Source organism: Phocoena phocoena, chromosome 21, assembly GCF_963924675.1.
Source record: "Phocoena phocoena chromosome 21, mPhoPho1.1, whole genome shotgun sequence".
Classification (NCBI taxonomy): domain Eukaryota; kingdom Metazoa; phylum Chordata; class Mammalia; order Artiodactyla; family Phocoenidae; genus Phocoena; species Phocoena phocoena.
The window spans coordinates 25,587,220-25,611,751 of NC_089239.1; the positions used below are offsets into that span (position 1 = coordinate 25,587,220).

At 48.4% G+C, this 24,532-nt stretch overlaps 1 protein-coding gene across 1 annotated transcript in view; it reads left to right on the forward strand.

The window, feature by feature from the left end:
* Positions 1-24,532, forward strand: part of DLGAP2 (DLG associated protein 2) — a 145,896-nt gene that overhangs the window by 37,200 nt on the left and 84,164 nt on the right. The window contains exon 2 of the mRNA XM_065900003.1: positions 13,560-14,629. Within this exon, the coding sequence (XP_065756075.1) occupies positions 13,628-14,629 (1,002 nt within the window). The 5' untranslated portion in view covers positions 13,560-13,627. The remainder of the gene's footprint in view (positions 1-13,559; positions 14,630-24,532) is intronic.

Genomic DNA, 24,532 nt, shown 5'->3' on the forward strand with positions numbered 1-24,532 from the left:
GGGCCCCGTCTCCAGACTCTCTGGGGGTCAGAGCTGCGACCTGTGAACAGGGCACGTGGGTGCAGGGCACTGCCTGTCGCCGTCCCCTGGGCTGGGGCGTGCAGGAGGCCTGAGCGTGTGGCCTCATCCCCTACGGTGCTCACAGCTCCGGAGCGCTTCAGACACGGCCCTCTGCCGCTGCTCGGCTCCGGGGAGTAGACCAAGTCCGTACAGCCTCCAAGCTTATCTGCCCGCAGATTCCACCCTGTCCGCGCATCCCCGCCAGGCCCCTCCCCGGCCCAGGCCCGACCCCTCCCAGACCCCGAGGCCCACGAGAGGGGAGAGGCTCTCACACACACTGTCACCCCTCCCGGGTTGGTTGTCCGCGCTTCCCTCCGTCCCTGGCCTGCGGCGTTACCCTTGTTTCTGTCACCTGTCACCGCCTGCATCTGGGCAGGTTCTGGGACATGCAGGGTGGACTGGTGACTGAACCATGAGGTCAGGTCATTACGAGAGGAGGCGGACGACAGGCTCTCACCGCGGACGACCTGCCTCGGCCTCTCCCCCGGGGCTGCTCCGTCCGAGCATCTGTGACCCCGCGAGTAAAAGAAAAACACCTGGATCACGGCCCAGACGCCCCTCCTCCGGGCCTGTCCCGTCTGAGGTCAGGGAGCAGCTGAGAACTTTGCTTCCACGGGCAGTACCAGGGGCCCAGGGAGCTGACCTGCATCTGTAACACAGGGGCGGGTCTTGAGCCCCGCAGGCCCGAAGGCCCTCGGCTTAAGAACCGTGGCAGCGCTAGCGCCCGGGGGTACGCGGCTGTGCCTCTGAAAACGGGTTGAAAGCGCGCAAGCTTTGAGCGTTTTTTCCCTTGGGGGCCGTGATTTTACAAAAGCAGAATTTAAAGAAAGCATTGAAGAACAAGCAGAGAGAAGGGCCAGAAGAGCTCGGCAGCAGAGCCGGTTCAACAGTACTGCCCCCAGTGCTTCACAGTTTGGAAGCGGCGAGCGTTTCATACAGAACCTTCCCTTCAAAAGGCTCCAGCTGCTGGAAAGCAGTTCTGTGATTCCAGCAACTCCAGCCTAGAAGCTGGTAGAGGATATAAATTTTGCCTAAGAACCTCGGAGCCCTCCCTGCTAGTCCTGCCCCTGGCAAAGCCCGGGGCACAAATCCTCTTTATTAATTTTGCTTGTTTACATATTCATTCAGTTACCAGCCATGATGGAGACGTGACAGTGACAGTCCTTCAAGGGACGCTCCCCGCCCCCCACCAGGTACACGGTGACTCAGAGGTGAAAGGCGCTAGTTGGGGACACAAGCCACAGGGGAGGACTTGACAAGTGACAGCAGTGCCCCACGTGAAGCCGAGGGCAGGGTCCGACATTTACGGGTTGGGGAGCTGCCACGGCTCCAGAGACAGAGTCCCACCGTGTCCGGGGTAATGCCTGGGGACCGCGCTTTGAAATGCTTCCCGGGTGATACTGGTGCATAGCCCAGGTTTGAAGGGCTTTGAACTGTTTGGCAAATAAAGGCCAAACCACAAATGGGTAAGGAAATTCAAATGTGCGTGAGCTGTCAGACCTTGGATAACAGGAGTGAGCAAAGCGCTGGCCCCCAGCTCGCTGGATTCCTGACCCTGACCCCAGCGCAGCCGGAGTGCGTTCGCGCTTCTCCAGCCGTCGTCCGGCCGGTGACTCAACAACTCTCATCCGTTTACTGTATAACTTGAACTAATATTACCGTACCACTTAAAGTTAATTTATTCACTAATTTATTCCTCATCTCATTTTATAAGAATGTGACACGTGAATAGCAAAAACATGTAAAATATACTGATGAAATATAAATGCAAATTTGAAACCATGATCTGAGAACTTTCAGTAAGAAGGAAGGAGCAAAGGGAAACAAGTGACTGTCTGTGGACCCCAAATTGGCCCTGAGCTCCCTAGCAGTCAAATTAATGGGACTCAGGTCAATCACCTCCGTCCTACCATGGAGAGAGAGGACGTTTAAAAGCAAACCAACAAGCATACTGCTTTCCTAAATTTTACTAAACAGGTCTTTTACTGAGTTCTAAACACGTGAGGAAAATTTTTTAAAGCGAACTTCGTATATAGTCAATTTTGTGTTTTTATGTCTTCTTCGTATATATTTATTCAGTTATAAGACGTTTATGGGGATATAGTTCACCTACCATACAGTTCACCATTAAAATGTACAATTCAGTGTTTTTTGTATTTACAGATATGTGCGACCACCACTGCAGTCACTTTTAGAACATTTTCATCACCCCACACCCTGACAGTCACCCCCTATCCTCCTGCCCCAGCCCCTGACATTCAACGATCAATTTCCGGTCTCTATGGATTTACCTCTTCTGCACACTTCATATGGGTGGAATCATGTCATAGTGGTCCTTTGTGACTGCCTCCTTTCACTAGCATATTGTTTTGAAGGTCCATCCATGCTGTACGGTGTTCCCATACTTAATTGGTTGTTATCGGAGAATAATATTCCATTTGGATGGACATAACCACTTTTGTACATCCATTGATGGGCGTTTGGGTGGTTTCCTTTTTTTTTACTATTACGAATAACGCTGCTATGAACATTCACATACAAGTTTCTGTGGGGACATCTGCTTTCATTCCTCTGGGGCATGTACCTCACGTTTGAATTCCTGGGTCACATGGTTACTCTGTGTTTACCCTTCTGAAGAAGTCTCCAAAGCGACTGCATCATCTGACACGCCCCCCAGCAGGGAATGAGGTTCCATTTCTTCTGTATCCTCATCAGCACTTGTTACTTTGTCTCTTACTTAGACATCCTAGTGATGTGAAATGGTATCTCATTGTGGTTTCAGTTGCATTTCCCTGATGGCCCGTGACGGTTGAGCATCTCTTCATGTACTTATTGGCCCTTTGTGTATCTTCTTTGGAGAAATGTCTGTTTAGATTTTTCGCCCATTTTTATTTGAACTATTTGTCTTTTATAATTACGTCATAAGAGATCTTTATATACCCTAGATACAATTTCCTTATCAGATACTTGATTTGCAAAACATTTTTCGCATTCTCCGGGTTGTCTTTTCACTTCCTTGGGGGTGTCTTTTAAATCTCAAAAGTTTTCAATTTTAGGGAGTCCATTTTATCTGTTTTTTTCTTCTTTTCCTGTGCTTTTGATGACATATCTAAGAAAGCATTGCCTAATCCACATTCACAAAGAAGTACATGTGTGTTTCCTTCTAAGAATTTTATACTTTTACGCCTTTCTTTGGGTCTTTGATCCATTTTGTGTTCATTTTTGCACACAGTGTGAGATAGGGGTGCGACTTCATTCTTATGCAGGTAGAAATCTGGTTGTCCCAGCACGTTTTATAGAAAAGACTACTCTTTCCCTAAACACTCTTGGCACCTGTACCAGAAATGAATTGGCCATAGACGTATAGGTTTATTTCTGGGTTCCCAATTCTATTCCATTAGTCTATATGTCTATCCTTATACCAGAGTCACACTGTTTTGATTACTGTAGGTTTTTAGCAAGTTTTGGAATTGGGAAGTGTGAGTCCCCCAACTCTGTTTTCCTTTTGCAAGGTGGTTTTAGCTATTTGGGGCCCATTGAATTTCCACTGAATTTAAGGATTGGTTCTTCCACTTCTGCAAAATCGCCAGCAGGAATTTCCATAGAGATTGCATTGAATCTGTGGGTCACTTTTGATAGTATTGAATTCTTAAAAATATTAAGTCTTCCAATCCATGAACATAGGATGTCTTTCCATTTCTTTCGGTCTTTTTTAATTTCTTTCAGCACTCCTTTCTCATGCTCAGTGTACAAACCTTTCACCTTCTTAGTTAAATGTAGACACAGGTATTTTATTCTTTTAGATGTTATTGTAAATGGAATAGCTTTCCCAATTTCCTTTTTGGAAATTGCTCATATGTAGAAACACAACTGATTTTTGTGTTTTGATCTTGTATCCTGCGAATTTGGGGTTGCACAAAAAACCCAAACGATCTTTTAGGCCAACCCAATAGTTCCATCTTATAGTTCTGCCAAGATTTTCTGTTTCTTCTCAAAGTAATTTGTGTGTTTCTTTGAGTTTGTCCATTTCATCTAGGTTATCTAATTTGCTGGCATACAGTTGTTCATCGTATTCCCTTATAATCCTTCTTAATTATATAAGATTAGTAGTAATCCGCCACTTTGGTTTCTGATTTTAGAAATTTGAGTCTTTTTTTTCTTTTCAGTCTAGCTAAAGGTTTGTCAGTTTTATTGATCTTTCTGAAGAATCAACTTTTTTTTTTAACATCTTTATTGGAGTATAATTACTTTACAATGGTGTGTTAGTTTCTGCTTTATAACAAAGTGAATCAGTTATATATATACATATGTTCCCATATCTCTTCCCTCTTGTGTCTCCCTCCCTCCCACCCTCCCTATCCCACCCCTCTAGGTGGTCACAAAGCACTGAGCTGATCTCCCTGTGCTATGCGGCTGCTTCCCACTAGCTATCTATTTTACGTTTGGTAGTGTATATATGTCCTTGCCACTCTCTCACTTTGTCACAGCTTACCCTTCCCCCTCCCCACATCCTCAAGTCCATTCTTTGTAGGTCTGTGTCTTTATTCCTGTCTTACCCCTAGGTTCTTCATGACATTTCTTTTTCTTAGATTCCATATATATGTGTTAGCATATGGTATTTGTCTTTCTCTTTCTGACTTACTTTACTCTGTATGACAGACTCTAGGTCCATCCACCTCACTAGAAGTAACTCAATTTCGTTTCTTTTTATGGCTGAGTAATATTCCATTGTATGTATGTGCCACATCTTCTTTATCCATTCATCTGATGATGAACACTTAGGTTGCTTCCATCTCCTAGCTATTGTAAATAGAGCTGCAATGAACATTTTGGTACATGACTCTTTTTGAATTATGGTATTCTCAGGGTATATGCCCAGTAGTGGGACTGCTGGGTCATATGGTAGTTCTATTTGTAGTTTTTAAGGAACCTCCATACTGTTCTCCATAGTGGCTGTACCAATTCACATTCCCACCAGCAGTGCAAGAGTGTTCCCTTTTCTCCACACCCTCTCCAGCATTTATTGTTTCTAGATTTTTTGATGATGGCCTTTCTGACTGGTGTGAGATGATATCTCATTGTAGTTTTGATTTGCAGTTCTCTAATGATTAGTGATGTTGAGCATCCTTTCATGTGTTTGTTGGCAATCTGTGTATCTTCTTTGGAGAAATGTCTGTTTAGGTCTTCTGCCCATTTTTTGATTGGGTTGTTTGTTTTTTTGTTATTCAGCTGCATGAGCTGCTTGTAAATTTTGGAGATGAATCCTTTGTCAGCTGATTCATTTGCAAATATTTTCTCCCATTCTGAGGGTTGTCTTTTGGTCTTGTTTATGGTTTCCTTTGCTGTGCAAAAGCTTTTAAGTTTCATTAGATCCCATTTGTTTATTTTTGGTTTTATTTCCATTTCTCTAGGAGGTGGGTCAAAAAGGATCTTGCTGTGATTTATGTCATAGAGTGTTCTGCCTATGTTTTCCTCTAAGATTTTGATAGTTTCTGACCTTACATTTAGGTCTTTAATCCATTTTGAGCTTATTCTTGTGTATGGTGTTAGGGAGTGTTCTAATCTCATACTTTTACATGTACCTGTCCAGTTTTCCCAGCACCACTTATTGAAGACGCTGTCCTTTCTCCACTGTACATTCCTGCCTCCTTTATCAAAGATAAGGTGACCATATGTGCGTGGCTTTATCTTTGGGCTTTCTATCCTGTTCCATTGATCTATATTTCTGTTTTTGTGCTAGTACCATACTGTCTTGATTACTGTAGCTTTGTAGTATAGTCTGAAGTCAGGGAGCCTGATTCCTCCAGCTCCGTTTTTCGTTCTCAAGATTGCTTTGGCTATTCAGGCTCTTTTGTGTTTCCATACAAATTGTGAAATTTTTTGTTCTAGTTCTGTGAAAAATGCCAGTGGTAGTTTGATAGGGATTGCATTGAATCTGTAGATTGCTTTGGCTAGTAGAGTCATTTTCACAATGTTGATTCTTCCAATCCAAGAACATGGTATATCTCTCCCTCTATTTGTATCATCTTTAATTTCTTTCATCAGTGTCTTACAATTTTCTGCATACTGGTCTTTTGTCTCCTTAGGTAGGTTTACTCCTAGATATTTTATTTTTTTTGTTGCAATGGTAAATGGGAGTGTTTTCTTGATTTCACTTTCAGATTTTTCATCATTAGTGTGTAGGAATGCCAGAGATTTCTGTGCATTAATTTTGTATCCTGCTACTTTACCAAATTCATTGATTAGCTCTAGTAGTTTTCTGGTAGCATCTTTAGGATTCTCCATGTATAGTATCATGTCATCTGCAAACAGTGACAGCTTTACTTCTTCTTTTCCGATGTGGATTCCTTTTATTTCCTTTTCTTCTCTGATTGCTGTGGCTAAAAATTCCAAAACTATGTTGAATAAGAGTGGTGAGCGTGGGCAACCTTGTCTTTTTCCTGATCTTAGTGCAAATGGTTTCAGTTTTTCACCATTAGGAATGATGTTGGCTGTGGGTTTGTCATATATGGCCTTTATTATGTTGAGGAAAGTTCCCTCTATGCCTACTTTCTGCAGGGTTTTTATCATAAATGGGTGTTGAATTTTGTCAAAAGCTTTCTCTGCATCTATTGAGATGATCATATGGTTTTTCTCCTTCAATTTGTTAATATGGTGTATCACGTTGATTGATTTGCATATATTGAAGATTTCACTGACTCTCTCTATTGTTTCTTATTTCATTTGTCCCCACTCTGAGCTTTATTATTTCCTTCCTCCTGCTAGCTTTAGATTTAGTTTTCATTTTCTATCTATATGAATTTGAAGATCAGGTTTTGAATTTTGACAGAGAAGCCAGTTGGGGGTTTGATGGGGATTGTTGAATCTGTAGGTCATTTGGGGGAATATTCCCATGTTAACCATTTTAATTCTTCCAATTTATGAACATAGGATATCTTTATTTTTTATTGAACTATAGTTAATTTATAATGTTGTGTTAATTTCTGCTGTACAGTAAAGTGATTCAGTTATACATTCTTTTTGGGGTATATCTTTCCATTTGCTTAGAGCATCATTAATTTCTTTCAGCAATATTTTGTAGCTGTCAGGATACAAATCTTGAACTTTTCTGTTTAGTTTTTGAGGAAACTTTTTAAAAGGAGCTTCAGATAGGCTCCTTTTGACATGGTGGGCCCCATCTTTCATACCTTCACACGTTACATACGGGAACAGGTCCACTCGGCTCTTTCTTTCTGGGTTCCCTGACCTGCACTTGTGTCGCAAGGTCCTGGCGAGATGGCCAGGTGGCCTGCAGCTCCTGAGGAGTCGTGAAGGGAAGTGGGCTGAGCCAGTGCTGCTGGGGCCAGCGGGGAGGACACAGGAGTGGTGAGGAGGACAAGTCAGCAGGCAAAGGGAGTGGCGGTTCCAGGGACCACCAGGGAGGCCTCACGGCTTTGCACAAGACCCAGCTGAAATTTCTGAGGAAATGTTGATAAGTTCCACTAGTTTGGGGAAAATATATCCTTCTTTATTTAGCAAGCAACACCGTGGTCCACTGGATAACGTTTTTGCCTCTTCATTTTGTCTTCCTTGGGTTGTTCTTTCCATTTAGTTCAGCGGCCCTCTCCCTCCTACAGGATTTTCCTTCCCAAGTGAGGGCAGGGGCAAGTGACACAGTGGAAGGTCTGTCCCTCCCCCCGATGGGGGATAAAATCAGAGGCAGATGCAAGCAGGCAGGCAGCTTGGGTGTAAGTGAGCTTCCGGCAGAGGGAGACAAAGCTGGTTTCCTCGGGGGAAGGACCTCCAAGCACCCACAGTGGGGTTGGGGAGGGCCTGGCCATGCCTGTCTATACCCGGAGGCAGGGGCCTCCACGCTTTCCCCAAACACCTGGGCCTGGGCCCCTTGCCGCAGTGTGTGTGTCCAGCCTGGGTGGCTCAGGCTGGGCTTGGTGTTGGAACCACGAGCCTGGTTTAACCAGAAAGGGCACAGGGGCCCCCTCCATCCTCCCTATCCATCAGCAGCCCAGAGCTGGGATGCTGGGGTTCCGATGCAGCTCTGTTACGAGAGTGTACCTGTGCATATGTGTGTCTGCGTGTGGTGCCACCTAGGGAGCCTTGCCCAACTGCCCTGCTAGCCTTGGCCCCCTCAGCCTGCACTGGGGACAGTCACTGCTCCCAGGGGGCCGCCAGGAGGGTAAAGCCTGTGACACGATTCACACACAGTGAGCACTGCATCACATTAGCTGTATTTTAAAAGGTTTCATTCCACCACTCAAAATATATTTTTTAGACTGGGTATGGCAACAGTCTCATGAAATCCAGCAGTAGAGTGTGCATTTACATTCTAGCTTGAATTTGGGGAGACAGTTAATGACTAATGATGATAATTGCTGTTTTCTTTTGCTTAATAGCAAAGAAGGGTTCAGTGAATAGCTGTAAATTAGGAAGCTAAGACGCCTTCCGCATTTTGTGTTTGTTACCTCACTTTCACAAAGAGAAACTACCAGCCCCTAAGGTATTTGTTATAAGTTATGTAGACTTATTAAAAAACCTATAGAGTACAAGCCCTCATTATATGTTTTGGTATCACCATTATTTACGGTGGATTATTATCCTGTGTGTTGTCACTGTTTTATTTTTGAGAGGTAATGTGTGAGCTTCCACGCATATGTCAGGGAATTCAGGGGAAATGAGAATATTATCAATGTGTGGCATAATCAAATTTAATTCATTTCAGTTAAACTTTTCTCTTTTATGCTGTTCTTTTATGGAGCCACATTCATAGTGTAGCTTGCAGGCTAAACATTAGGTAGAAACGGGATACGTGAGTGGAGCAATAATGGGCTGGCTTTTTAATATGGAGGAAGATTAGAATTGTGTTAAATTACATGTTAATGGAAAAATAAAGCAAAAGATAATAGGATGCCAACTTCATGCTGCTGTAAAGTCTACATTACAGAGCACAGTTTTTGCTGTTTATCAATTGAATACTGAATTTCCTTTGAAAACTTGCATTTAATTATATTAAAATATAATCAGAAATATCCTTTCCTGATATATTGAAGCGCTCCAGTTATAACTTGGCTGTTGAGAAGGACAGACACTGCGTAGCTATTATGGGATGGCCACTCCCGTGAGACAGAGAAGCACCTCACACTGGGAGGAAGCAAAGCTCTGTTTGGAGATAAAGGGCCCACGGACCCTGGAATTGGGGACCGTTTGCTCTGAACGTGCAGGAGAGAGTGAGAGACAGGCCCCTGGGATCCTCAGAAAAGGTTTACTTTCTCTCCTGCTGTCAGTTGCTCCCAGGGTGCCCCTAACTTCTCAGGGATCCGTGAAACCGAGTCCCTTTCTTATAATGCGTTCCCACATCTGAGCTGGCCTGACAGGTGGCAGTTCTGGAGCCTGAAAAGGGGACCTTTGGAATCCACACTGGTGTCGAACCCAGGTCCGTGTGCCAGATGCACAGTGAGGCCAAACAAATCGATTGATCCAGAGGCAACAACCAAGAAGATGGGAGACGTAGGTTTGTCTCTGATCCGTGTTACTGGCTGGCCTGAGCATAAGGTTTTTAAAGGCAACCTCTGGGGTGAGAGCTGCAGGGACCGTGACTTTCTTCTGACTTTCTGGTCGGTGGTGAGGCAACGGGGTGATGCTCCAGAAATCTCAATCCTCAACCTCCTGGTTCCGACCCGTCTGGGGTCTCAGCCTGTAGTCACCCTCTTCCACCCGGGCAGGGGTCCTGGTTTCTGCAGAGCAGCCCCAAGCTATGTATCAGATGATAGGTACATCCCTTGAGGAGGAACTAGGACTCTGTTTTATCACTGAACTATTGTTTAATCTCTCATTACCTTTCTTGCTTGACTGATTTTCCTTTATTTCTGCAATTCCCTCACTTCCCTAACTAGTAACCGCTTGAGTCTCCTCTTTGGGACTCGTGGAAGGCCTAGGAAACGAAAGCCTTTTTCTACCAGCAAGAACGGGGGACACGGCAGGGCCTGTGTACCTGGGGGGCCCCATGGGGTCCTGCTCCATTTCCACACCTTGGACCAGTCATTGGGCCAGTGTCCTTGGCAGGGGGTGACGTTTCCCTTGTGTGGGTCACTGGGAGAGCTGGGTTGGCGGTCATCAGGGAGAAGCCTCATGTCTCTCAACTTTCTTCCCTGTTTCGCACAGTGGCCCTTGGAGGCCACTTTGGGGGTCAGGGTGGGTGGCTCTGTGCGTGTCTCAGGTGAGGCTTTGTGAGTTAAGGGTGAGTGGGGGACACTCTTGATGGAGGAGGACAGTGGTGCCGAGGTGGGCAGTGGCCCTGGGGAGAGGCTGTTGGACACCGCGGTGGGTCGGGGCTCAGACAGCTTCCTTCCTGAGGAGACGAGGCTCTCACGCGTTGAGAAGGTCCCCTTATCATCCCTTTCTGGACCCTCAGCCTGAGGACAGCGCACAGGGGGCCCAGGCATTGTCTGAATTGTGGTGGGTGGTGCTGGAGCCGAGTCTCAGAGAGCAAATCCTGGAGAAAGCACCCCAGCCTGGGGAGCAGAGTGTGGAGAGGACCTGCGGAGGAAGTTTTAGAAGGAGCAGCAGTTTGATGTGACAAAGCACAGGATACTTCCCAGGAGAGCTGAGAGATGAACCTAGAGTGAGGGGCTCTGCCGGCGTATCTGGTCACCACGCAGCTTGGAGCATCCGCTCTGGGCCTGGCACGGGGCTGGGGCCAGCCGGTAGCCTCAGGGAGCCTGCCATCCTGAGTCTGTGTTTCCTGCACATGCTATAGACAGTATATGCATATTAGACACAAATATATGTATTAAGTATACATGTTATGTGTGCCTGTTATACACTATAATATAGAAGCTATTTTGTGTGTATATTATATGCATGCTATATACTATATATGCATATTACATATGAGTATATGCACTACATATACATGTCATATGTGCATATTATACACTATAGTAGGATCTATTTCCTCTATATATTACACGCATACTATATACTATGCATGCATGTTATATACAAATATATGCATTATACATACATGCTATACGTGCATATTATACACTCTAATAGGATCTATTTTCTCCATATATTACACGCATACTGTATATGCAGTTTCTATATGGATATATGCATTATATATACATGCTCTAATAGTCTGTATTTCCGGTATACATTACATTACATGCCATATGTGCGTATTATGTACTATATATGTATACTATATACCAGTGGTCCCCAGCCTTTTTGGCGCGTGGGACCAGTTTTGTAGAAGACAGTTTTTCCACGGACGGGGGAGGAGGGGGGTGGGGATAGTTTCGGGATGATTCAAGCGCCTTGCACTTATCGTGCACTTTATTTCTATTATTACACTGTAATAGATAATGAAATAATTATGCAACTCCCCATAATGCAGAATCAGTGGGAGCCCTGAGCTTGTTTTCACTTGCTAACCACTGATGGGGTTTTGATTTGAGTCTGCAAGCAATCGATTTATTACGGTCTCTGCAGTCAAACCTCTCTGCTGATGATTACCTGTATTTGCAGCCGCTTCCCAGCACCAGCATCACCGCCTCAGCTCCACCTCAGGTCACCAGGCATTAGATCCTCACAGAGTATGCCACCTAGACCCCTCGCATGCGCAGTTCACGGTAGGGTTCGCGCTCCCGTGAGAATCTAATGCCGCCACTGACCTGACAGTAGGAGGAGCTCAGGCGGTAACGCGATCGATGGGGGGCGGCTGTAAATACAGATGGAGCTTCCGTGGATCACCTGCCGCTCACCTCCTGCTGTGCCACCCAGTTCTTAACAGGCCATGGACCGGTAGCTGTCTGTGGCCCAGGGGTTGGGGACCCCTGCTATATACTATAATAGTCTGTATTTCCTGTATGTGTTATATGCGTACTATGTACAAGGTGTGCATATTATATACAATGTATGCATATTATATATGATATATGCATTATGTGTACATGCTACATATGTATATCATATGCTATAATAGAGTCTATTTCCTTTATATATTATATGCAAATAACATACTGTGTATACATATCCTATATGGATCTATGCATTATGCATACATAGTATATAGGCATATCATATGCTATAATAGAGTCTGTATTTCCTGTATAGATTATATTATATGCATATTGTATACTAGGTTTGCATATTCTATATGGATATGTGCATTATGCGTATATAGGCATATCATATGCTATAATAGAGTCTGTATTTCCTGTATAGATTATATTATATGCATATTATATACTAGGTTTGCATATTCTATATGGATATGTGCATTATGCATACATAGTATATAGGCATATCATATGCTATAATAGAGTCTGTATTTCCTGTATAGATTATATTATATGCATATTATATACTAGGTTTGCATATTCTATATGGATATGTGCATTATGCATACATAGTATACAGGCATATCATATACTGTAATAGAGTCTGTGTCTCCTGCATCTGTTTGGTGACCAGTTGGAAGCAACAGAAGCAGAGACGCTGGAACATCAGGAAGCAGAAGTGGAGCAAGGGGCTTCTCTAGCAAAGCCTGGAATCCAGTAAACCCTGGACTTTATACATGCTGACCCAAGAGAATTGAAAATGGTAACACTTATAATCATAATGTAGCTAAAAGTAATCATTGAGCGGGTCCTCCTCCTGGACCTCTGCTTGTTGCCAGCACGCAGTTGAGGTGACAGAAGCCTGCCGGGAGTCCCACGCTAGTGCTGGCGGAACTGGGACCCTAACCCTAACTAGTCCACGCCCAGAGGCCCCCGTTTCGACCACTGGGCTCAGCTCTCTTCCTACCGGGACACCCAGCAGCAGCAAACCCAGCATCTTGCAGAGATCAGCTCTGGTGGTTCGGGGGTGTGTGTTCAATATTGCAGCTCACAAAATCAGACCGTTCTTCCCTGACGTTTCTGAGTAGAACCGTACAACTCAAAGTCAACCATCTGAAGTAGGAAGTCAGGACATCCTGGTTCCATCCTCGCGTTGACGCGGACGGTGGCCTTGAGAAAGTCACCCCCGCTGCTCGCCTGCGTAGTGAGGACATAGCTTTAAATGATTCGTGACCAACGCCCTAGCACGTGGTGCGTCAGCCCACCGGGCAGCATCGCTGATGAAATACCAGGTGTGACTTCTCAGACTTCTTAAACTGCACCACAACACGCGAGTCTAGTTGAAATGTAACTTGTTTTTTTCCCCCAAAGTTCATCTGTTTAACACCACAAAATCTTGCTGTCAGGAGACCTGATGAATGTGTTAGGCATTACGTATTCGTAGTTGTCAAACCACACCGGGGAATATCGAAGTTGCTTTTAATGCTCTTACACTTTGGAGCGGGCGATGTGGTATAAAACAATGGTTGTTCACTTGAGCGTCCAGACCAGGAGTGGCCACGGGATACAAATAGTCCACGCGTAGAGGGAAGGGTGTCAAGCGAGGGCTCCCGCCCGTGTTCCCACCGAGTCTGACACGGTGCTTCTGTGTTCTCTCGACAGACCAGCCGCACTCATGGTCCCCGACTCAGCACTTCAATGAAGACAGGTACTCCCCTGCGCTGAGGGCTATGAAAGGCTTACCCGGGAGTCGGAACCAGCCCCCGCTGTGCTCCGGCCACACCTGTGGCTTGACGCCCCCCGAGGACTGCGAGCACAGCCACAGCTACCTGCACCGTGGCCCGGAGGTGCGGCAGCCCTACCTGCTCAGCCCGGCCGAGAGCTGCCCGATGGAGCGTCACCGCTGCTCCCCGCGGGCCTCCGTCCACTCCGACTGCGTGATGCTGCCGGTGGCGCTGGGAGACCATGTGTCCAGCAGCACCTTTCCCCGGATGCACTACAGCTCCCACTACGACACCAGGGACGACTGTGCCGTGGCCCACGCTGGCGCCAAGACCAACCGGATCCCGGCCAACCTGCTGGACCAGTTCGAGAAGCAGCTGCCCCTGCACAGGGACGGCTTCCACACGCTGCAGTACCAGCGCACCTCCGCGGCTCCCGAGCAGCGCAGCGAGAGCCCCGGCCGCATCCGCCACCTGGTCCACTCCGTGCAGAAGCTCTTCACCAAGTCCCACTCCCTGGAGGGCTCGTCCAAGGGCCACGTCAACGGCACCAAGGGGGACGGCCGGGCGGACGAGCACGCCCACGGCCACCACTCCAAGCACGGCAGACGGAGTAAGAGCCGGGAGCGCAAGGCCGAGGGCCGGCACCGCTCGGGGCTCAGCAGCTGGTGGAGCTCGGACGACAACCTGGACAGCGACAGCACCTACCGAGCCTCCAGCGTGCTCAGCCGTCACCCCGCCGACCCCGTGGCCCACTGCTACCCCGACGCCCTGGCCGGCCCCTTCGGGGACCTCTCCCTGAGGATTTCCAAGAGCAACAGCGACGTCAAGTGCTCAGCCTGTGAGGGCCTGGCCCTGGCGCCGGACGCCAAGTACATGAAGCGCAGCTCCTGGTCCACACTCACAGTGAGCCAGGCCAAGGAGGCCTACCGCAAGAGCTCCCTGCACCTGGACAAGCCGCTGGGGCCCCCGGAGCTGAAGCCGCCACTGCGGCCCTGCCACTACCTGCAGGTAAGGGAGGGCACTGCGTGCTGTCTCGGCAGGCCGAGTGGGGAGGGCCCTGGAGGACGCCCCGTCCTTCCTCCAGACCGTGGCCCTGGGTACGACGGGCCAGGATGTAGCACCGGCCACAGACGTGTGTCAGCCCATGGTAGTGCTTTCCCATTTGAAAGTGGCTGGTTTGGTCCAGGAGTGAGCTTGAGTGAGTTCACAGGTCTTACCCGACAGTAGCATCTTTAAGCCAAGGAGCGTGATTATGGAAACCACATGCGTTCCCCTGGGGTGCGGATGAACTACATTCACCAAAGGCAAAAGCAGATTAAAGGCAGTGGCTGGCTGGAGGTGGCATTATCGGGAATTCTCTGTTTTAGGTCATTCCCTTCTCCCCTGGGCCCCCTAACCATGCCACCCCCGAGGGAGCTAGGGGAGCGCCACCCACTGAGAGGCACCCACCCCTTTTAAGAGGCCTCTGCAATCACTTCTGTTAGCTAACAGTGCTGTTAGCAAAGCTGGAAAGTCTGAAGTTTTCCTCCAGTGTATGTATAATTTGTATTCCAATTCACAATCCCTTCGACTTGGCCAACAGCAGTTGCTGTAGGCTGTGCTCTGGGTTAGAGAAATCCTCACGGAATAATGAGTAACCGCGCTAAACGCTGGCTGAGTCATCAGACGGTCAATTAATGGAACAGATAAACAACTGTGAATCTTTTCGGGCGTCAGGTGGCTACAGATCATTCTAGCAACTCCAATTGCCGTCCTGGAACGTGGTCCAAAACCCAGCGGTTCTGTTTGCAAAGGAAATGCTAACCAAATTGCTTTTATAGGAAGATTTATTCAAGGAGGCGAATTGGCAGATGGATAAAATAGTATTTTTGTAGCAATGGGAGAGACTTAAATTTTGCTTGTAGGTAGCAAATGCCAGTGATATATAAATATGAAATTTTTACCTGTACATCTCTAAAGAAATATGACGAATCCATCCAGGGCCCAGTCTAGTCATTGTGAGAGAAGCAAAACTCTCCTGTTTGTGTCCGTGTTTGGTCCTGGGAAATCTCCAATGCAGTGTCCCCTGAGCACAACAAGATGGGCCTGCGGCTGGGGTATGGGGCCCCTGGGTGCCCGACTCAGTGACCTGACTTTTCCACAACACTTCTTGGGGCACCTCGTACCCCTCAGGGCCTCCCTCTTAAACGTTTTCTGTCCCCTCTCCACTTACCGAATATCTGCTAATCATGGAAACTAGTAATCCGATATAAAGGCAAGAGTGCAACATAAGGAACCCCAAACACTCATCACCCAGCCTCGGGAGCGATCGATTCAGGGCCAGTCTTGTCCCATCAGTACCTCACCTGCCTTCCGGTCCAGGTTATGTTGAAACAAAGCCCACATAGCCTAAGTAGGTATTTCTGTATTTATCTCTAAAAGACCCACATTGGAAGGTAAGGGCTCTTCCTTTGGAAGCAGAACTGCAGTGCCATTAAGACATTAAGGAATCACAGTTCTTCAGAGTGTCAATATCTGGTCAATGTCCAGGGTTCCCTGTCTGCCCACAGTCCTCTCTCAAGGTGTGTTGGCATCAGCGTCCAGATCAGGGGCCTGCGTGGGGTGGGGTCACCTGTCCATGAAAAACCTGTTGGTTTCTCCTCTGTCTCCTTCTCTTTGCTCTCTCTTGCCACCACTGTCCTCCCCAGGGATTTTGTTTTGGGGGGTGGTTAGGAACCCATTTGTCTGACGTTCCCCGCAGTCTGGGCTCCAACTGTGGGGTCTCAAGGGGTCACACAGCTGCATCTCGGGCCCTCGTGTTTGTCAGGCGGTGGTCGGTCCTCCACCATCAGCCCCCCCGCCCGTGGTCCCCCACTGCTAGCGTGAGAGTCACTAAGGACCTCGCCTGCTGGAGCGAGAGGGTCGTCCCTCCAGCCGTGGCTCCAGCAAAACCCCGTTTCCAGACTTCGGAACGTTCGTCCTTATATGATAATGTGTGAGAAATGACAAGTGACTGGGTCCCGTGAAAAGTTGTGATTTGGTGGAACAACCCCCGGTGTTGAATGACATCATGCAGGCCTGCAAACCCCCCAGGGCCTCACTCGGAGTGGGCAGTCGTAGACCCAGCCGCGTGGTCCTCGTGAAGGGACACTCTGGAGGCCACTCACGATGCAGCCTCAGAGCAGTCTGGGCCACGGTCGCCCGCGGTGGGAGCCACATCGCAGGCAGGGCGGCGCCACAGGGCCCCAGAGAAACACGGGTGAGGCGCTCACTCAGGAGACGGGTTCCCACCAAGCGCCCCCCTCCCTGGGGCCCCGCTGGATCACGGGGGGATGGGGGGGGGAGATTTGAGGCCAGGAGCATCACGAGCTCCGCCTCCTTCCCAGGCTCCTTTGTCCTGTTGGCCTAGGACTTCCAGGACCTTGTGCTACAGGGCTTCACCGTGCTGATTGCATTATGCTTTCTGGGGAAGGATACAAAACTCTGGATCCTCGCCAGCGCAGATTTAATATCACAGCCAGAAGGTAGGGGGATCGGAAGATTTGTCTGTAGATGCTACCGTAGGAATAAGATTTCCAAGAACAGAAGGGAGAAATAAACGCTCGCACGCTTTTCTTTTTCCACCAAAAGCTAGAGAGATTTGGAGCCGAACAAAGGATTGCTTTTCACTTTTACCTTTGGTTTGTACAGAATACATAGTTAACATTAGAGCAAGAGTCTTTATGTTTTTAAGTAGGTCAAAACAGACAATAGGCAGAATTGAAAGAAAATTATGGTCCCTTTTCTTTGAAAGAGCTTGTTTTGGTAGTTTCTCCATCAGCAGACAAAGCGTCTAAGGTCAGAGTGTTAATGAATGTCACGTTAATTGGGCGGGTGACCTGCGGGGGGTTCGCTCAGGGAACAGGTGGCCTCCTTGTCACGTGCTGCCCTGGGTTCTAGGGACACGAAGGTAGGAGGTGCCCTCCCGGCCCTGATGGGAGGACAGGTGAGGGCAACTGCGTCGTCTAGAGAACACGGCGGGGACACGTGGGAACATGCCAGGAACACAGGCCTTGGCCCCCGTCACATCGCACTGCAGCGGCACGTAGCCCGGGGCCAGCACCAGCTCGGTACCCCCTTCTCCCGTCCTGGTCTCCTGGCCTCTCCGCAGGCCTCCTTCACTCTCCCTCCCCGCTTCCTCTCTTGATTGTCTCTGCCTGACTGGTGGTCCAGACCCGCAGGGTCTCCTGGCGACGGGGGGGGTCTTACCCCGGTGTCCGTGCTAGTGATGCTGCTGTTCCAAAGGCAGCATCTTCTTTGGTGTTTAATTCAGGAAGAGTTCCCGTCCCAACATGACACTCCAGGGAGCCGCCGGAGGGGAGGGGCAGAAGGACCGTGGAGCGGCGAGAGCCACTGGGAAGCGTGAAAATCTTCCCACACTTGCAGAGTATTTCAGCCCCGCTCCCAACCTCCATCCCACCGAGGTCCGCACGCCCCCAGACCTGGGCACCGAGCCTGCCCCACCGTCCTTCACGGGAAAGGGCTCCAAACGCTCCGTGAGTCGTGAGCATCCTCCATCCCAGAGCGGAAGCTGGGTCATAGAGTTGATGAAGTACGCGGTGCGCGCGCAGAAGTACATCCTACAAACACTGCGTTTCCCGGTGACATTCGTTCCGCGGGTTCTGTTTGTGCTTTAGAAAAACCACCCACCTTTACCAAAGGGGGCCGCCTCTGGTTTCTGCAGTAAGCACTTCAAGGGGCCTCAGGCTTCCAGAGCCCTGGACGTGTGCTTCCACGCGATCGGAAGTGAGAGCTGACTCCTGACTAAGAGCTGAGCTCTGACACTGACCACCTCCCACACCCTGGCTGACGTGGCCGCCCCAACTGTCCTGAGTGTGTCTCGTGTCCCCGTCCCTCCCTCCGCCTGCATTGCTCTGCTCGCCGGTCTACGATCTGTCTCCCCAGCAGGACTCCGCACCCCCGTCACCGCATCATCCCTGCGTCTGGTGGGGTCGGACTCGTAATAAAGCCCCGAATGAAGGAACGAGGAGGCTCGTTTGTCCTGTGATGCCGCAGGACACCTGGAAGCAGTGAAAAGATACTCAGATGTCAGTTCAACAAAGCCAGCGTCTTTCCAGGCACTGGAGGCATCTGGGTGGTTCTGGAATCGGGGTGATCGGGAGGATGGATGAGCCCCCAGCCTCTTGTGCTCTCGCGGGATTCATGACTCTTCAGGATGGTTGGAATTAGGGCTCATAAAGACCATCCAACTCTAGAAAACCAGTAATTCTGATAAGCTTCTCACAAACTTAATTGTTTCACCCAGTTCCCAGACCCCGGAGCCCAGGGGCTGTCCCCGCCGGGAATGGCTGGCATCGCAGCCACTAGGAGATTTCTCTGGCCCCTCTGTGGGTTGGGTTACTCCCCAAACCTGCTGAGGTGGCGGGTCCCTTCCCCCCGGAGTCCCCATGGAAACCCTCGTCCCTCTTCCGGGCACTTCTCACAATCGGTCTCTTGTGTTTCCACGTGCACATCTTGGCCGATTTCATCAGCACATAAGACACGCTCACATCGTGGGTCATTTTGCTGTCTCTGTTCTTTCGTGACAGTGGATGGGTGGGTCCTGGAGAGCAGTGGCATCCCCTGGGAAGGGTTTGAAAGGAGCCATTCCCAGAGCACAGGGGAAACCATTACCATCCTAGGCCTGTGGGCAGGGTCTGGAGAGAGGGGGCCCGTGGAAGCAGGACCCCCAGCATTCGGAGGCCTGGTTGAGGCAGCTCCTGACAGACCGTGGGCCCGAAGCTGGAGAGAGCTCTGGGAGGCGCTCCGCACCACCCCCCCAGCTCCCCCCACAGTGCAGCCCTCGGCAGAGCCAACCAGAACCGAAGGCTAAGGGACACGGACTGGCAAGAGGCTCCCTCAGTGTCAGGGCACAGGGGAGGGTGTGGGGGGAGGAGACCAGGGACCGGAGAGGGCATGGGGGGCATGACCAGCACGTATGGACAGTGCCCAGCACACGGGGACAGTGCCCGGCACACAAGGACAGGGAGTAGCCCATAGGAGAGTGACCAGCCCGTAGAGACAGTGACCAGCACATATGGACGGTGCCCAGCACATGGGGACAGTGCCCGGCACACAAGGACAGGGAGTAGCCCATAGGAGAGTGACCAGCACATAGAGACAGTGACCAGCATGTAGGAGAGTGACCAGCACATATGGACGGTGCCCAGCACATGGGGACAGTGCCCGGCAGATATGGACAGTGCCGACAGGGGACTCATGGATGACCAGCACACAGGATCACCTCCAGCAGGCCGCGGCCCACTCAGTGTTGAGTCCCTCGTATGGTCTCAGGCCTGTGACAGGCATTTGGGAAATATTGTTGAGATAAATTCTTCACTGAAGGGTGCTGGGGTTCGAGTGTTTGCCAGCCGTGAGCCCTGTCAACCTTTCTGCCTCATTGAACTCATATACATCACCCTTTGCGGTGAGACTCAACACAGCGTAAGAAAGGCGCTTGGAAAATCATCAGTCGTTACATAAACCTATAATAATATTGTGTGCGTGAATATTCTACTCTGTCCACGTTTACCAGTTAGGAAGGACGAGGGCTGTGTGTGACTGTGAATGTGCACGGTGGAAATCAAAGGAGAGCTGACGCTTGGGCTGGCGGTTCTCTCTTGTGCACGGGGGTCAGGGAAGGATGTTAGCGGCATCCCTGGCCTCAAGCCTCCGGCGGCCAGGAGGCAGTCCCCCCACCTTGAAGATGACCAAACTTGTCTTCACCAAGTGTCCCCGGGAGACAGAATTACCCCCAGCTGAGAACCACTGGGATCGTCCCAAGAGCGTGAGAGTTAGAACTAGGTGGACTTGGGTTCATCAGAAGCCGACTCTCCTGGGCTGGGGGCAGGGACCCCTCCGCCTGCACCTCCTCCCGGGCCCTGCCTCCCCGCCCTCAGCACCCCTCCCAGCACCACCCACCTCCCAGGTGTCCGAGCTCAGCTGGGAAGGCTTCTTATGAGACGCCTTCCTTTTTTTTTTTTTTAATTTTTTTCTTTTTATTTTGATATAATTTTAGATTTACATAAAAGTTGCAATAATAGAAAAGAAAACAGGTATACCCTTCGCCCCATTTCTCCCGTGTTAACAACTTAGATAACCCTAGCACCGTTATCAAAATCAGGAAATTAACAACGTTATAATATTATTAACTTAGAAACAGATCTCATTTGAATTTCACCAGTTTTCCCCGATGGCCTCTTTCTGTTCCCACAATCTTTCAGTTATCGTGTCTCCTTAATCTCCTCCAATACATGGTGGTTCCCCAATCTTTCCTTACCTTAATGACCTCGACACTCTTGAAGAATTATAGTTATTCTGTAGAATGTCTCTCAATTTGGGTTTCTCAGATGTTTTCATGATGAAAGTTATGCGTTTTTGGCAAGAATACCCAAAAGTGATATCGTGTCCTGTTCAGTGCATCATATCAAGGGGTACGTGATGTTTATATGTCGTATCGGGGTAATGCTCACCTTGATCCCTTGTTTTAAGTTGGTAACCTCAGAAAGTTGTTTTTGTACACAGTGGTTCTGGAACATGTGAGACACCTTCTTGTGAGACGCCTTCTCAGGTCCTAGGAGGCCTGTTGATAGCTAAACCACGCCCTCTCCAAAGTCCACGCATTTATACCCATTGTGCTATTGTTTAAACAACTTTCCTGCCCGTAACCATGGCTCCTAAACATGTCAAACCAAGTATCCTGTTTATAGCAAATATTTCACGGTGTCTCCCGGACTGTTCTAAAATGAAATTCACGTGTAACCGACCTACACACACTATTCTGAGTATAGATTTGACCCTTGAACGACACAGGTTGGAGCTGCATGGGTCCACTTGTAGGTGGAATTTTTCAGTAGTAAGTGCTCAGTACTACATGATCCACGGCTGGTTGACTCCTCAGATGCTGAGTGAAGCATTTGGAGGACTGACTACAAGTTATACTCGGATTTTTGGCTGCATGGAGGGTCAGCACCCCAACACCTGCATTGTTCAAGGGTCAACTGGATAGGTTTGTTTACGTGTATAATGTGCCCAAACGCTAATAAAACAGAGAGATAAAAGGAGGGTCACTTTTAACTAAGAACATGAATTTTAATATAAAAATGTCTGGGCACATGACAAACATGTACAGAAGGAAGTATTCGGAAGTTTGTTTCTGGATGAAGACACAATAGTTTAGACCCGTGGAGGGAGTAGTAATGATTCACGCACCACCAGCAGATTCACCCACCAGATGGGATTATCGGCAACGGTCAACAGTTCTTGGGGAAGCATCGCACCAAACAAAGTTCTCTCTTCCCTTGATTTACGTGGTGAGTTGCATTCCTGAAAAATCCACTGTTCATTAAAACCATGCAAATGAAAAAAGCAAAAAAACTTTAGTTTACATACAAAGAAGAGTTAGATTCAAGGCTCAGGTCATTATAGACAGAAAAGCATACAGCACACAAGCCAGTTCTTCATGGGGATGGGATTGTGTCGTGCTTTCCTGAGGACGAGCATCTCTGGCCCCCAGATGCTGGTCGTGTCCCCCAAGTATGTGGCACTCGCGGCTGCCCCCGATGGATGTCTTGGGTGGCCCTAGAGGGTGTCCCCACTTGGAACCGTTGTTGTTTACTGTAACAACCTGGAACTGAGAAGCCCAGCTGTCTTGCTCTCAGTTATATTCCCAGTGGCGAGCGTGCCTGGTATGCATTTAAAACAAAACACAAAAACTTTCTGGAATGAATGGAGAAGACATTTCCCTACAGGGTCACACAGCGTTTGATGGCATTTTCTTCCTTGTTTCAACACCCGAAAGAGAATATTATTACGAAACCCTGGCCCTTGTCACCCGTGCCTTGCTGCTTGAAAGGAAGAAAGGACATTTTAACCTGCCGCGTTGAAGTTTCCTTCAAGCAAGGAGCAGGAGACACTGAACTGTATACTCTCAACCTTAGGAAAATGCCTATTTAGACATCGTAAATATCACTCTGTGCAAGTAGGAACTAAAGTAATAATTATCGCTAAATGCAGCAAAGATCCCGCATGGATTAGCAGAGGTCAGTGGTCACTGTGAAAGGAGGTTCATTTGTTCGTTCATTAAAGCACTTGTTGGTTTGGGGCCAACCCTGGCCACCCTTACCTGCCATTGTAGGTTTTTGACGCTGTAATGTACCCAAGAAAGAGTTATTGACTCAGGCACGGTGGCATTTTCGTGTCACTCCCTTGTTCTTTTGATAGTCTGGAGACATGTGCTTTGGAAGCGGTATTCAGAGCCCACGCTTGACTCTGGTTTACACTCCTTCTGTATTGAAATCTCTCCTGTCAGAGACTGCGAAATTGGCGGCTTACATCAGAAACAAAAAAATACAAGCTGCTCTCATTTGTTAGTTAATTCACAAGCTGCTGGGGAAGAAATCTTTGTTTTTTTTACGGAAGCATGTTTTTAATTCACAAAAACTCCATGAAGCTGCCAGTGGGGACGCATCTTTCCCGGCTCCTCTCCATCTGTCTCCTGCCGTCTGCAGCCTCCCTCCCAGGAGCGCCCGGCCCATAGAGGAACCCCCGGCCTCCTCCTTCCTGGGCCTTTGGTGCCTCCCTCTTCATTTTTTTTTTTTTTTTTTAACATCTTTATTGGAGTATAATTGCTTTACAATGGTGTGTTGGTTTCTGCTTTATAACAAAGTGAATCAGTTATACATATACATATGTTCCCATATCTCCTCCCTCTTGCGTCTCCCTCCCTCCCACCCTCCCTATCCCACCCCTCTAGGTGGTCACAAAGCACTGAGCTGATCTCCCTGTGCTATGCGGCTGCTTCCCACTAGCTATCTATTTTACGTTTGGTAGTGTATATATGTCCATGCCACTCTCTCACTTTGTCACAGCTCACCCTTCCCCCTCCCCATATCCTCAAGTCCATTCTCTAGTAGGTCTGTGTCTTTATTCCCGTCTTTACCCCTAGGTTCTTCATGACCTTTTTTTTTTTTCTTAGATTCCATATATATGTGTTAGCATACGGTATTTGTTTTTCTCTTTCTGACTTACTTCACTCTGTAGGACAGAATCTAGGTCCATCCACCTCACTACAAATAACTCAATTTCGTTCCTTTTTATGGCTGAGTAATATTCCATTGTATATATGTGCCACATCTTCTTTATCCATTCATCTGTTGATGGACACTTAGGTTGCTTCCATGTCCCGGCTATCTGCCTGCTGCTCAAATCCCAGGAAATTAGAGCCCAGACCCCTCCTCCAGGAGGCCTTCCCAGATCATTTCCTCTCTGTCCACAGCTTCCACTGGCTGCTTCCCTGTTTTCCCTCCACACCTGCTTCAGTAGCCCTAATCAAACCATAATTCACTTTCTTTTATGCCTGCCTTCCTACTGAAATGTACTGTCATTCGGGACTAAATTTTCTAAAGTTTACCTCTTATTACACTAGCAAGATATATGGTCCACGTAGAAAACTTAGAAGACATAAGTATAAAGAAAAATCATTGAGAAACCCGCAGTCAGTATCTCCCAGGGATGATTCCACATCCTTCCGGCTATGTGTCTATGCATGTTGCAGGCATATCTGTCGTTAGAGTATAAGAACATGGAGCGCATACTCTAAAAATGCTCCCGCCCATGAACCCCCTCCATCGGCTATTATCAGTTCTTCTGCACAGTATCCACGGCATGCTTGTAGTAAATATTTCACGCCACCCCATCAGATATTATCAGTTTTCCTCCTTTGACCCTAATGAATGGTTCACAGTCCCTGGCATGAATCCTGTTGCCTGGGGACATTGCTGGGTCAGAGGCGCCCACAGTCTGAAGTCTTCTGATACGTGGCTGTAAATGTTGGACCCACGTTACCACCTGGCATGAAATGGCGTGGAAATGCCTGTGCCCACATCTGTCTCC